The sequence below is a fragment of the Chenopodium album genome, chromosome 7 (assembly GCF_948465745.1).
Source record: "Chenopodium album chromosome 7, dcCheAlbu1.1, whole genome shotgun sequence".
NCBI classification, from domain to species: Eukaryota; Viridiplantae; Streptophyta; class Magnoliopsida; order Caryophyllales; family Amaranthaceae; genus Chenopodium; species Chenopodium album.
Window position 1 is genome coordinate 74,493,490 of NC_137840.1, and position 16,125 is coordinate 74,509,614.

The 16,125-nt window shown below is 35.8% G+C and overlaps 2 protein-coding genes and 1 long non-coding RNA gene across 3 annotated transcripts; 2 read left to right on the forward strand and 1 right to left on the reverse strand.

Annotated features, from left to right (window-relative positions):
* Positions 1-2,242: 2,242 nt before the first annotated feature.
* Positions 2,243-3,286, forward strand: LOC145638553 (uncharacterized). Its single transcript, XR_014114668.1, has 2 exons — positions 2,243-2,509; positions 3,136-3,286. It is a non-coding gene; the product is annotated as an uncharacterized LOC145638553 (long non-coding RNA).
* A 103-nt stretch (positions 3,287-3,389) lies between these two features.
* On the forward strand, positions 3,390-6,574 carry LOC145639561 (multiple C2 domain and transmembrane region protein 5-like). Its single transcript, XM_081690832.1, has one exon. It carries the CDS (start codon positions 3,407-3,409, stop codon positions 6,404-6,406), a length of 3,000 nt encoding a protein of 999 aa, XP_081546958.1. The 5' UTR covers positions 3,390-3,406; the 3' UTR covers positions 6,407-6,574.
* Positions 6,575-6,923: 349 nt separating this feature from the next.
* LOC145639563 (putative ripening-related protein 1) lies at positions 6,924-7,625 on the reverse strand. The gene has a single exon (XM_081690835.1). It carries the CDS (start codon positions 7,580-7,582, stop codon positions 7,043-7,045), a length of 540 nt encoding a protein of 179 aa, XP_081546961.1. The 5' UTR covers positions 7,583-7,625; the 3' UTR covers positions 6,924-7,042.
* Between the last annotated feature and the right edge of the window lie 8,500 nt (positions 7,626-16,125).

The following is a 16,125-nucleotide window of genomic DNA, read 5'->3' on the forward strand; positions in this document are numbered from 1 at the left end:
CATCCATTAATATTTCCTCTTTATACTCCCTTTTAAAGTTAAAGTTAAAATAAAATGTTATTGAATGCTAAAAGTCTTTATGCATTCCTAACTTGTAAATTTGAGTAAGAAAATGGAGTGTTTCATTTTCACTATATAAAAAAAGTGTATTCCTCTCTATACCCCTTTTAATGTAAAGTTAAAATACCAAATTATTTAATGTTAAAATCTTTATGTATTCCTAAATTGCAAATTATAAGTAAAAAATTAAGCAAATTATGACAAAAAATAACATACATATACAAGACAAATAAGCAACACATTTCAAGAAAAATAAAATGAGCTACAACCCGTTCGTTGAACGGGCCAAAATACTAGTTATACATCAAGTAAGAAACTAAGCTAAAGAAAGATTACATTGTGACATTAATGAAAAAGTAAAAGTCTTATTCGTGATTAGTAAAAGTTAATCATTTGAGTAAATTTGTTAAGAGATGAGCTTTAAATCATATGTACCTTCTAGTCAATAAGTTAGGGACGGGAAAGTTTACATTAAAAGTGTTTGATTATTATTTATGAAAATAATTATAAGGTGTTAGCTAGATTTAATAGCTTACCATGTGGCGGCACCTATACTCTTGACTTCTTAAATATGTATGGCAAATCCTTTCTTGCACGTTTTAGTACTTCCATATGGAATTAATGTCCTATCATTACATGCTAATAAATGACTTGATGTAATTCTTATTAATCATGTATTTTAACTTTAAATAGTGATTGTAATGCAAGAAACACAACACATATATCTATTTGAGTTTTACTTCAACATGTAATCAACTAATCACCCAACAACTTTCTTGATAAAATTATAGATTATTATATCTTATACTCCTTCCGTTACATATTACTCGCAACAAAGGAATATTTTATGCGAGTAATATATAACGGGGGGATATTATATAATATTGTAAATGATACGAGTAAAATCACTCCAAATTTTGTCGGTTTAAATCTTTATCTTCTTTGCTTAATCAAATGCATACATATAAGATAAGGCCATAAAATATTTTGATTTGTTAGACACTTATTTAATATAATGGTCAATGTATGATAATCATGTAAAATATTTGGTTTAGGTAGATGCATGGTTTTGTTAATCTATTTGGATTACCCTAATGGGCCCCATATGATGACATGGTGCAAGAGCATGATGTTTCCATCCCAACTTGCAAATCAAGTTCTTCATAGAAATCCAAATAATTTATTATAACTAACAACAATTACAAAAGAAGAAAATAAATTAGTCACCATAGGATGACAACGACGTCGTATATTGAAATATAATTAAGAGCATTATTCACCCAACTTCCTACATTTAACAACAATAAATATAAATTAAATCGAGTATGGACAAAATTCATTCTCAAGAAAAAATGAAGTTGCATTGCTTAATTAGCTAGTTTTGTTAAATAAATCAACGCTCAACATGAAGGCATGCATTCATCATCATAATTGCCTACTAGCTCACTTATATAGTTACACTAGGTGAAACCCCGTGCAATGCACGGATATTGACTAATTATAATGAAAATATAATTAGATATTAAAAAACTAAATCGATTGATCAATATCAAACCGTATGAAATACAGTTCGTATTAAAACAATAAAAACATGAGAGAGAAAATATTTAAATATGTGACAGTTATAATGTGCAAGTTGATATTTTAGAAAGTTTACTTTAGATTTTATATAAAATAAAAGTCATAATCTAAATGCAATTTTTTTTTTTTTAATGTAATAATATTTTTTTTAGAAAGTAATTTTGGCGGGAATTTTTTTAATAACACATTGACAAGTGTCCTCCTAAATTCGCTTTTAGTAGTATGTAATTGATGATTATTATAATCTTAAATTAGCTATGATTTGCTTTAAGGTAACTAAAATAAGTATTTATGTCTAAATTTCACATCACATTACATCACTTCACTATTTCTCCATATTTTTTATTATGAGTAATTGGCTACTAAAACTAACAAGATCCCACATGACTTTGTTTTAATTTAAGTATAAATCGTCAAATGTAGTTTTACTAAAATATATAAATAGTGTAAAAGATAAATCGTTACAACTATAAAGAAAATCGGAGGAAGTAAATGTTTTTTTTAAAAAAAAAAATGTAACTCCCTCCTATTGTTTGACAAGAGTAACGTATCTAACGACTGCAAATTAAATAATAAATGGGGATGAAATAAACAACTTGTTTTTCTTTCCTTTTCTACACATACAAACAATACTCGTTTACAACAACAATAAAGAACAAGTCTCCGACGACTCTGTTTTTTGGGTTTTTTTTTCCTCTCCAAAAATCACACATACATTTCTTCCTCATGAAATTACGTGATCACCTTCTTTAAGTTTTTCTTCTTCTTCTCTCTTAAACGACTTCTTCAAATTATTTATTTATTCATTCTTTGATGAATTAAGGAGTTTTTCTGAGTTACAACTTCCATCAGAATTTATCATTTACAGGTACTTAACAATCATTATTTCTTTTATTAATTTCCTTAATTTTATTTCTTTGATGTTATTGATTATTTAAAATTCTGGGTTTTGGGTTACATGTACTGAGGAAAACAGGGTTTTTTTTTTTTTTTTATAAAAAAAATAAATAATAATTTTTTGATCATCTTATTTGGTGGTATATTCAGTTATTCATAGAAAATGATTCCCACTTTTTGTTTGAGTTCTAATTTGAAATTGATATGTTTATCTTTGGGATTCGAATATTTTGAGTTGACTTGTATGATAGATATTACTAAATTTTCATATGTTCTATGTTACGGAGTAGTTCATTTAGAGGGAGGGCGCAAAGTTTTAGTAACTCGTGTGATCAAAAGATATATTATGTGTCCAAATGTCAGACTCGATTATTTTATGATGTCCGTATTTAATTGTAAAGTGCCAATACCCATGTCGGAGTGTCGAGGATCCAATAAGGGTACTTGCGGAGAAATGAAGAATCCGAGCAATATATGCTTTAACATTTCTGTTAATGATAGTCTTTTCTGATGCAAGATATTATTAGTACTATGTAATTGTAGTATTACCTTAAGGAGGATTGATGGACATTAACACTTAATTTCATATTTATGCAGGAAGCAGAATTCAAGGGCTTAGCATAATTGTAATTATATCTATATCAATGCAACTGTATTGAACTTCTATCAATCTATGAATTACTAATTCATGAACTCTACTTCAAGCATCTGAGGAGGAAGATAGAATTATCTGATATCATTTTTTCGGTATGATTTCCTCTTCCATGTACTTGGATTTTATCTTGCATCTATCAGTTTAATTTACTCTCAGATACTAAAGCATTTCCTGTCTTATTTTCAGGGAAAAAAAAAAGGTCAGTCTTTTAACATGAACAATATTAAACTGGGGGTAGAAGTCACTGCAGCACATGATCTTGTGCCTAAAGACGGTGAAGGCTCATCGAGTGCCTATGTAGAGCTCAAGTTTGATGATCAAAGATATCGTACTAGCACGAAAGAAAAAGACTTGAATCCTGTTTGGAATGAGGTATTCTATTTCAATATATCCAATCCAAACAATCTTCCCAATCTTACCCTTGAAGCAGTTGTCTATAGCTACAATCAATCAACCAATGCTAAGGATTTCCTTGGTAAAGTATGTATCAGTGGATCATCCTTTGTTACTTACCCTGAGGCTTCTGAATTCTACTTCCCCTTGGAAAAACGACATATTTTCTCTCGTGTTAAAGGAGAACTCGGCTTGAAGGTCTATTATACAAATGATCCATCCAACAGACTGTCCATGCCGCCTCCTGTTATGGAATCAGATCATATACAATTCTCTGAAGGCCTAGAAGCCGGAAATGAAATCCCAAAATCATCTTCTAGGGAATCAAAGTCGAATTCAAGGCATACTTTCTGGCATCTTCCAAAGCAGCAGGACAGTGCTCCGAAACCTCAGTCTCAGCCTCAGCCTCAAGTAACTCAACATGTTTCTGCTGCTAAGTCTGAATCACAAGCTCCAAAAGTTATGCAAGCAAATCCGGGGATTCCAGGACAGGCATTTGAGTACAAGCTTAGAGAGACAAGTCCTATGCTTGGTGGTGGAAGAGTTGTTGGGGGTCGAGTTATACGTTCTAGTTACAAACCTGTTAGCACGTATGACCTTGTTGAACAGATGCTATTTCTTTTTGTTCGTGTGGTAAAGGCTCGTGAACTTCCCACCAAGGATCTTACAGGAAGCCTTGATCCGTATGTAGAGGTAAAAGTTGGGAATTACAAAGGGGTTACCAAGTATTTTGAGAAAAAGAAAGATCCTGAATGGAATGAGGTATTCGCCTTCTCTAGGGAACGTCTGCAGGCATCTGTCTTGGAAGTTCAGGTGAAAGATAAGGATTTGATGAAGGATGATTTTGTTGGAGTCATCCGATTTGATCTTCATGAAGTCCCGACTAGAGTTCCACCTGATAGTCCATTGGCTCCTCAATGGTATCGTCTTGAAGACAAGAAAGGAGATAGGAGTAATAATAATGGGGAACTGATGCTCGCGGTCTGGTATGGTACTCAAGCAGACGAGGCATTTACTGATGCTTGGCATTCTGATGCCATTACTCCTCCTGATATGTCAGCTTCAGCTGCTAACCATATCCGTTCCAAAGTCTACCATTCACCCAGGTTATGGTACCTTCGAGTCAATGTAATCGAGGCTCAAGACTTGATTACCTCAGATAAAGGCCGGTTTCCTGATTGTTACATAAAGGCACAGCTTGGAGCCCAAACATTAAGAACAAAGCCTGTTCAAAGCAGGATGGGAAACCCCTTTTGGAATGAGGATCTGATGTTTGTTGCTGCTGAGCCTTTCGATGAGCATTTGATCATTTCTATTGAAGATAGAATAGGTCAGGGAAAAGAAGAGACTATTGGCAGGGTCAGTATTCCATTAGCTGCTGTTCGCAAGCGTCCTGATGATAAGAATTTTCCCACCCAGTGGATCAACCTTCAGAAACCAAGCTCTTCTGATACTCATGAAGAGGAGAAGAAAGTTAAGTTTGCGAGTAAATTACATGCTCGTATAAGCCTTGATGGCGGTTACCATGTCCTTAATGAATCTACTTACTATAGTAGTGATCTCAGACCAAGTATGAAGCAACTGTGGAAATCTTCAATTGGTGTTCTTGAACTAGGAATACTGAATGCTGATGGACTCCACCCTATGAAGACAAGAGATGGAAGGGGAACTGCGGATACCTTCTGTGTGGCTAAGTACTGTCAGAAATGGGTTCGTACACGAACAATCATTGATAGTCTTAGCCCCAAGTATAATGAGCAGTACACATGGGAAGTGTATGATCCTGCAACTGTTCTTACCATTGGTGTTTTTGACAACGGCCATATTGCTGGCAACAAAGACACTAAAATCGGAAAGGTGAGGGTTCGAATCTCCACACTTGAAGCAGGCCGTGTATATACTCACTCATATCCCCTGCTAGTCCTCCAAACTTCTGGTTTGAAGAAGATGGGAGAGTTGCATTTGGCTATTCGATTCTCTTGCACAAACATGACCAACATGATGTTTTTGTATGGAAAGCCGCTTCTCCCTAAGATGCATTACTCTAGACCATTGTCTTTGATGCAGACTAATACTTTGAGGGTTCATGCTACTAATGTCTTAGCTTCTAGGCTTAGCAGAGCCGAACCCCCTTTGAAGAAGGAAGTGGTGGAGTATATGTGTGATGTTGATGCACATTTTTGGAGCATGAGGAGAAGTAAGGCTAATTTCTATCGCATTATCTCCCTACTTCAAGGTTTGATTGCAATTGGGAAATGGTTCACAGATGTGTGTGCTTGGAAAAACCCGGTCACAACTGTCCTTGTTCATTTGCTCTTTGTGATGTTGGTTTGTTTCCCTGAGCTCATTCTTCCAACAGTGTTCCTGTACATGTTTTTGATCGGGCTATGGAATTATCGGTATAGGCCAAAAAACCCTCCTCACATGGACACAAGGATCTCCTATGCTGACAACACAATCCCAGATGAACTTGATGAAGAGTTTGACACCTTTCCCACAACAAAAGGCACAGACGTGGTTCGAAGAAGGTATGATCGACTCAGGAGCATAGGTGCCAAAGTGCAATCTGTGTTGGGTGATTTTGCTGCTCAAGGAGAAAGGGCTCAAGCATTGCTAAGTTGGCGAGATCCACGAGCCTCGGCTCTATTTCTGACATTCTGCCTGTTTGCTGCAATTATTCTGTATGCTATTCCTTTCAATGTTATGGCTCTTCTTGCTGGTTTTTATACCATGAGGCATCCGAGGTTTCGCAGTAAGTATCCTGCTACTCCAACAAATTTCTTTAGAAGATTACCAGCAAAAACAGATTGCTTGCTGTAAATAGTTATCTTTATTTATAGGCCCTCTGAATGAATACCCTTCTGTATGTTGAGATGAGGCCCTTCTTTTTTGCTGCTTATTTCTTTCCAATTTCCTTGTGGATTTTGGGTAATGTAAACATTTTGTCCCTGAAAAACTGAGTAATACATAATGTATTCATGTGTACAATATTTTGTAAATATCTGTTTTATCCTTGCCTATTTTTATTTATTACAAAGATACAATTTTGATAAACAGAGGCCTTTTAAATCATAAACAGTATATATGCAGGTGTTCTGAGTAAATTCTATACACATAAACCTGCATACTTCTAAATTGCAGCTCAATGGTCTCTAAGAGCATAGCAAAGACCTAAAGGTACGAAGTTAGTTGTCATGTTGATAGCGTAATTTGAACTATTTACATACGTACGTAGTATAACAACTTAATCTGGATTAAATAATAATAATACATAAGCATCATTTGCATTTTTCAGGGAGATTTTATTCTAGTGTCATGATAGTTTGTTTTATGTAATGAAATTGAGCTTTATTTTACATCATTAGCTCATAACACTTGCTATTATATAAATTAAACCATCATATAGACTGACATAAATCATATCAGCAGATCTCAACATATTCTTCATCTAAATTCTTAAGCATCAGCCCATGTAATATTAAGTTGGCCCCACTGACTCTGTGGGACCCCCAGAGCCTTCCAAACAGCCTTAGAAGCAGCAACAATGTTATACCCACAAGGTGGGTGATAACCCTCCCCTGCATCACACCCCTTTGTAGAATCACACTCATCAACCACCTTAGCCTTCACTGTCTTCCCATTCCCACTTATCGCGATCATCTTCCCACACCGGCCTCCACCATTGTACCACCCTGTAGAGAGTGCAACCACCAGTGAGTTGTCGGTATGGTAGGCGTTGTCACACTTGGAGTGGCTGTTCTGAAAGGTTCTAAGTGTAAGCATTCCCGGTGTTTGGGAGGTTACTGAAGGGGAGCATTGGAAGGTGAAGTAAACTGTGTTTTGGACACAGCAGTTGGAACTGCATTTTCCTGGTGGAGGGCTTGTGGCTCGGAAATAGCCTGTTGTTCTGCAGTTTTGACCTTCAACTTGTACACTATATATAATCAGTAACACAACAAATGAAAACCATACTCTAATACTAATATTATTCAACATTGTTGTCTTTGATTTTTTTTTTTTTTGTTGTGTGAAGTTTGTGTTTTTGATGATTTGAAGATTGATATAATAAGAGATGATATATATACACTTATAAAAGGGGTGGTTTTGTTGACATGATGTATTAATCTTTGTGTTTATCTTGTTACTATTAATGCAAATTTTTGTCAACTTTGGAGAGCTGGTCATATGCTCAGAGTTCAACATGATGTTCCTTGATAAAGTTTGTCGGTTGGCCATGAATTAGTAGTTTATGGATAAAATGGGAATTAGATTTAAAATAACAATTGTTTAGTCTAAAATAATGATTATTAAGGGAAATTTATATAAGATTTCTCTAATCTACATGGCTTGTAGTTGAGACTAAATTCATATTGCATCAAACTTGGTAAAATTGATCTGATTCATAAGTGAATTTGATTGAAATGAATCAATTATCTTCCATATTAGATTAAATGACAAAAAAAAATGATCAGAATTAAAATGAACGTATTCAAACTTGAACTAAATACGAATATGATCCTAATGGAATAAAATCAAACCGAATTACCTCTATCTATCTATCTATCTATCTTGTGTTTTCCATGTTTGAATTTTGATGGACAAGTATTGTAGGCTCTTCATTAGTACTTGTATGAAGTAGGCTATTTAGTTTTGTGTTGAATTTAGGCAGCCTATCTTGTCCGAAGTGTTGCCTAATTGTGTGGGGCAAATTTGGATTATTATCGACCCAAATTAAACTTAAGTCATTAACAACCAACTTCTAGCCCAGCATTATCACAATTCAGAACTCAAGCTTTAGCCCAGTCTTCAATGTAATTTGTAACCTTTTTTTCTCTTTAACCCAACAGTCCAACACAATTGAATCTTAATTTTGGTGGTTTTTTTTTTTTTTTTTTTTTTTCAAATGAACAATATAATTACGTGAAATCTTATTAAACTTTGTCATATTTTATGCTCATTCTAATGTCTAAAGGCCTGTTCACATTTACTGAAGTGAGCAAAACTGAACTAAACTGATTGGAGCTAAATTAAACGAAACTGAATTGAATAGAGCTGAAATGAATATTTTATGAGAGAAGGAAATTAGGAGCTGAAACTGAATTGAGTTGAACTGAAATCAAACTGAAGTGAACGGACCCTAAATATCATAGACATTTTTTTCCAATAGAATTTTGATAATTATCCACTTATAAATGGTAAAAAGTTAAAATTTTGAGACTATTCTAAAAGGTATTCACATAACTATATTTAATCTTTTATCTGAGTTACCGACTTACCGAGTATGAATCGGGTACCACCGTATTATACATAGAGCTGTCAAAAGTTGACCCGACCCGAAATACCGACTCAAACCCCGATTATTAACCGACCCATCTGAACCCGAAAAAAAAGGTGACCCAAACCCGACCTGAAACCAACCCTAGACCAGAGTTGACCCGAGTATGTGAGAACCGAACTCGAACATGAATTGACGTAGAGATGACCCGACCCAAATGTAACCCGTAAATTATTGACCTCAATCGAACCCGACTTGAACCGAAATTGACCCAAACCCGTTGTAACCCATCAAAACCCAAATTTAACCCGACTTGTTACTAACCTGACCTGAATTCAACCCGACCCGTTCCTAACCCGACCCGAATTTAACCCAACCTGTTACAAACTCGACCCGAAATCAACCCGACTTGTTATTGACCTGACCCAAATTAAACCCGACTTGTTATTTAACCGACCCGGATTTAACCAGACCTATTACTAACCCAACCAAAAAATTCAACCCGATTTGTTACTAACCCGACTTGAAATCAACACGACTTGTTATTGACCCGACCTAAATACAACCCAAATTGTTCCTGACCCGATTTCAAATCACCTTAAATGCAATTTAGACCACCTTATTATTGTTGATCAAAACATTTTGTCTAAGGAGACCAAGTCGGTCCAGACCAGCAAAAGAAAGGAGCATCATCCTCAAATTTAAGAGTTAAATATACTATATATTTGTTGTATGGTCAAAGGAGATAATTATCTTCCTAAATTAAAAACTATATTTTCCTAGTATATTGCCATATATATTAAAGTCAAAGGAAATAATTAGCTTGATAAAAATCATAATTATCTATTTATAGTTAGTTGAACCCGAATATGACCTGACTCGGAAATGACCTGACCTAATTGTAACTTGTAAATTATGGACTTGAACATAACCCGAATTGACTCCGAGTATGACCCGACTTGGAAATGACCCAACCTGATTATAACCCACAAATTATTGACTTAAATCGAACCCGACTTGAACCCGAGAATGACCCGACTTGTAAATGACACGACTTGATAATAACCCGCAAATTATTGACTTGAACCGAACCCGACTCAAACACGAGAATGACCCGACCTGATTCTTACCCGTAAATTATTGACTTGAACCGAACCCAACTCGAACGTGAGAATTACCCTAACCCGTTTTAACCCGTGAAAACCCGAATTAAACCCGGCCTATTGTTCACCCGACTCGAATGTAACCTGACCAAACCCAATAAGAAGTATAACCCGATGTGACCCGACTCAAGCATGACCCAACCCAAATCCGACCCGCATAGGTTATGGAATTACTTCAAATTGACCCGACCCGAGTTGACCCAACCCAAACCTGACCCGTTTACCCGAATTGGCAGCTCTACCCGAAACCTCCAAAATTTCTCAAAAAGTGTGGATATTAGTCTTCAACTTTGGAATTTTTTAATTTTTTTTTTCCCCGTAAATAAAAATTGCCAAAATGATTACCATGGTCTCTAATACCCTCTGGTAGTCCAATTGATTGGGTGGAACCATCCAATTTGCCTTTAAACGGCCAATTTACTGATTTACAACTTGCACCGATTTCATTAATTCAAGCTTACCACAAACATTTATGACAATATATAATGGTCATATATGGTTCCATACGGCATTATATGACTCCGAGATGTATCCTTTAAAATCTCAACCCTTTTCGTCACCCGGCCCCATAACCTCCAAAATTTCTCAAAAAGCGTGGATATTAGCCTTTAATTTTGGAATTTTTTGACTTTTCTTGGCCCGGAAATAAAAATTGCCGAAACTTTTACCATGGTTCCTAATACCCACTGAGAGTCCAATTGGGTGGGTGGAACCATCCACTTTGCCTTTAACCGACCAATTTACCGGTTTACAACATCCACCGCTTTCATTAACTCAAGCCTACCACGAACATTTATAACCACAAATAATGATCATATATGGTTCCAAACGACATTATATGACTCCAAGATATATCCCCTAGAATTTCAAAACTTTTCGACACCAGAACCCGAAACCTACAAAATTTCTCAAAAAGTGTGGATATTAGTCTTTAATTTTGGAATTTTTTAACTTTTTTTTTTTGCCCATAAATAAAAATTACCGAAATGTTTACCATGGTCTCTAATACCCTGTGGGAGTCCAATTGATTGGGTGGAACCATCCAATTTGCCTTTAAACGACCAATTTACTGATTTACAACTTGCACCGATTTCATTAATTTAAGCCTACCACGAACATTTATGACATTATATAATGGTCATATAGGTTCCATACGGCATTATATGACTTCGAGATGTATCCCCTAAAATCTCAACCCTTTTCGTCAACGGGCCCCATAACCTCTAAAATTTCTCAAAAAGTGTGGACATTAACATTTAATTTTGGAATTTTTTTGACTTTTTTATGCCCGAAAATAAAAATTTCCGAAATGTTTATTATGGTTACTAATACCCAATGAGAGTCCAATTGGGTGGGTGGAACCATCCACTTTGCCTTTAACCGACCAATTTACCGGTTTACAACATCCACCGCTTTCATTAACTCAAGCCTACCACGAACATTTATAACAACAAATAATGATCATATATGGTTCCAAACGACATTTTATGACTTCGAGATATATCCCCTAGAATTTCAAAACTTTTCGACACCGGACCCTAAAACCTCCAAAATTTCTCAAAAAGCATGGATATTAGTCTTCAATTTTGGAATTTTTTAAACTTTTTTGCCCGGAATTAAAAATTGCCGAAATGTTTACCACGTTCCCTAATACCCTCTGGGAGTCCAATTGGTTGGGTGGAACCATCCAATTTTCCTTTAAACGACCAATTTACTGATTTATAACTTGCACCGATTTCATTAACTCAAGCCTATCACAAACATTTATGACAACAAATAATGATCATATATGGTTCCAAACAACATTATATGACCCTGATATGTATTCCCTAGAATTTCAAGATTTTTAGACACCGGACCCTTAAAACTCCAAATTTCTCATTTAGCATGGATAATTCGCCTTCAATTTTTGAAATTTTGACTTTTTTTCGCCCGGAAATAAAATTTCCGAAATATTTACTTGGGTTCCTAATACCCTCCGAGAGTCCAATTGGGTGGGTGGAACCATCCACTTTGCCTTTAACCGACCAATTTACCGGTTTACAACATCTGCCGCTTTAATTAACTCAAGCCTGCTACAAACATTTATAAACCACAAATAATGATCATATATGGTTCCAAACGACATTATATGACCCCGAGATATATCCCCTAGAATTTCAAAACTTTTCGACACCGGATCCCGAAACCTACAAAATTTCTCAAAAAGTGTGGATATTAGTCTTTAATTTTGGAATTTTTTAACTTTTTTTTGCCCGGAAATAAAAATTGCTAAAATGTTTACCACTGTCCCTAATACCCTCTGGGAGTCCAATTGGTTGGGTGGAACCATCCAATTTGTCTTTAAACGGCCAATTTACTGATTTACAATTAACCTGCACCGATTTCATTAACTCAAGCCTGTCACGGACATTTATGACAACAAATAATGATCATATATGGTTCCAATTTCCAAATGAAATTATATGACCCCGAGATGTATTCCCTAGAATTTCAAGATTTTTAGACACCGGACCCTTAAAACTCCAAATTTCTCAAATAGCGTGGATAATTCGCCTTCAATTTTTGAATTTTTGTCTTTTTTTTCTCCCGGAAATATTAAATGTCGAAATGTTTACCATGGCCCATATTAACCTCTCGGAGTCCAATTGGGTAGCTGGAACCATCCAATTTGCCTTTAAACGACTAATTTACCGGTTTACAACTTGCACCGATTTCATTAAATCAAGCCTACCACGAACATTTATGACAACATATAATGCTCATAAATGGTTCCAAATGGCATTATATGACCTCGAAATGTATCCGCTAAAATTTCAAGGCTTTTCGATACCGAACCTCGAAACCTCCAAAATTTCTCAAAAAACATCAATTTTAGCCTTCAATTTTGGAATTTTTTGACTTTTTTCGCTCGAAAATAAAAATTTCCAAAATGTTTACCATGGTCCTTGATACCCTCCAGGAGTCCAATTGGGTGGGTGGAAGCATCCAATTTGCCTTTGAACGGCCAATTTACCAGTTTACAACTTGCATCGATTTCGTTTACTCAAGCCTACCACTAACATCTATGACAACATATAATGATCATATATGGTTCCAAATGGCATTATATGACCCCCAGATGTATTCCCTAAATTCTCAAGACATTGCGACATCGAGCCTCGAAACCTACAAAATTTCTCAAAAAACGTTGACATTAGCCTTCAATTTTGGAATTTTTTGGCTTTTTTTTTGCTAGGAAATAAAAATTGCCAAATTTTTTTACCATGGTCCCTTATACCCTCCAGTATTCCAATTAGGTGGGTGGAACCATCCAATTTGCCTTAAACGACCAATTTACCGGTTTACAACTTGCTTCGATTTCATTAACTCAAGTCTACCACGAACATTTATGACAACAAATAGTGATCATATATGGTTCCAAATGACATTATATGACCACGAGATGTATTCCCTAGAATCTCAAGGCTTTTCGATACCGGGCCCCGAAACCTCCAAAATTTCTCAAAAAGCGTGGATATTAACCTTTAATTTTGTAATTTTTAGACTTTTTTTCGCCCGAAAATAATAATTGCCGAAATGTTTACTATGGTCCCTAATACCCTTCGGAAGTCCAATTGGGTTGGTGGAACCATCCAATTTGCCTTTAAACGGCCTATTTACCGGTTTATAACTTGAATCGATTTCATTAACTCAAACCTACCACGAACATTTATGACAACAAATAATGATCATATATGGTTCCAAATGGCATTAAATGACCCTGAGATATATCCCCTATAATTTAAAGACTTTGCGACACTAGACCCCGAATCCTCCAAATTTCTCAAAAAACGTGGATATTAGCCTTCAATTTTGAAATTTTTGACTTGTTTTTCGCCCGGAAATAAAAATTGCCGAAATTTTTATCATAGTCCCTAATACCGTCCGGGAGTCCCATTGGGTGGATGGAACCATCCAATTTGCCTTTAAACGACGAATTTACCGGTGCATATGCAACTTGCACCGATTTCATTAACTCAAGTCTACCACGAAAATTTATGACATCAAATAATGATCATATATGGTTCCAAACAGCATTATATGACCCCGATATGTATCCCCACAAATTTCAAGAATTTTCGACACCGGGCCCCGAAACCTCTAAAATTTCTCAAAAAGCGTGGATATTAGTCTTTGATTTTGGAATTTTTTGACTTTTTTTCGCTCGAAAATAAAGATTTCCGAAATGTTTATCATGGTCCCTAATACCATTCGGGAGTCCAATTGGGTTGGTGGAACCATTCAATTTGCCTTTAAACGGCCAATTTAATTACCGGTTTACAACTTGCACGGATTTCATTAACTCAAGCCTATTACGAATATTTATGACAACATATAATGATCATATATGGTTCCAAACGTTATTATATGACCTCGTGATGTATCCCCTAAAATTTCAAGGATTTTCGACACCGGACCCTAAAACCTCCAATATTTCTCAAAAAGCGTGGATACTAGCCTTCAATTTTGAAAATTTTTGATTTTTTTCGCCCGAAAATAAAAATTGCCGAAATGTTTACAATGGTTGCTAATACTCGAGAGTCCAATTGAGTGGGTGGAACCATCCAATTTGTCTTTAATCTACCAATTTATCGGTATACAACTTGCACCGATTTCATTAATTCAAGCCTACCATGAAAATTTATGAAAACAAATAATGATCATATATGGTTCCAAACAACATTATATGACGCCGAGATGTATCCCATAGAATTTCAAGACTTTTCGACATCGGGCCTCGATACCTCCAAAATTTCTCAAAAAGCGTGGATATTAGCTTTCAATTTTGGAATTTTTTGACTTTTTTTTCGTCCGGAAATAAAAAATTGCCGAAATGTTTACCATGGTCCCTAATACCCTTCGGGATTCCAATTGGGTGTGTGAAAGCATTCAATTTGCTTTTAAACTGTCAATTTACCGGTTTACAACTTGCACCGATTACCAGTTTACAACGCTAATTTAATTAACTTGCACCGAATCCGACTTGAACCGAAATTGACCTAAACCCGTTTTAACCCGTCAAAACCCGAATTTAACCCGACTTGTTACTAAACTGACCTGAATTCATCCCGACCCGTTCCTAACCCGACCCGAATTTAACCCAACCTGTTACAAACTCGACCCGAAATCAACCCGACTTGTTATTGACCTGAACCAAATTCAACCCGACTTGCTATTGAACCGACCCGAATTTACCAGACCTATTACTAACCCGACCCAAAAATTCAACCCGATCTGTTACTAACCCGACTCGAAATCAACACGAGTTGTTATTGACCCGACCTAAATTCAACCCAAATTGTTCCTGACCCGATTTCAAATCACCTTAAATGCAATTTAGACCACCTTATTATTGTTGATCAAAATATTTTGTCTAAGGAGACCAAGTCAGTCCAGACCAACAAAAGAAAGGGGCACCATCCTCAAATTTAAGAGTTAAATATAGTATATATTTGTTGTATGGTCAAAGGAGATAATTATCTTCCTAAATTATAAGCTATAGTTTCCTAGTATATTGCCATATATATTATAGTCAAAGGAAATAATTAGCTTGATAAAAATCATAATTATCTATTTATAGTTAGTTGAATCTGAATATGACCTGACTCGGAAATGACCCGACTTGATTGTAACCTGTAAATTATTGACTTGAACATAACCCGAATTGACTCCGAGAATGACCCGACTTGGAAATGACCCAACCCTATTATAACCTGCAAATTATTGACTTAAACCGAATCCGACTCGAACCCGAGAATGACCCGACTTGAAAATGACCCGACCTGATAATAACCCGTAAATTATTGACTTGAACTGAATCCGACTCATACCCGAGAATGACCCGACCTGGTTCTTACCCGCAAATTATTGACTTGAACCGAACCCAACTCGAACGTGAGAATCACCCTAACCCGTAAAAACCCAAATTAAACCCGACCTATTGTTCACCCGACCCGAATGTAACCCATCCTGTTATTAACCCGACCTAAACTCGACCCAAACCCGATAAGAAGTATGACCCGACGTGACCCGACTCAAGCATGACCCAACCCAAACTC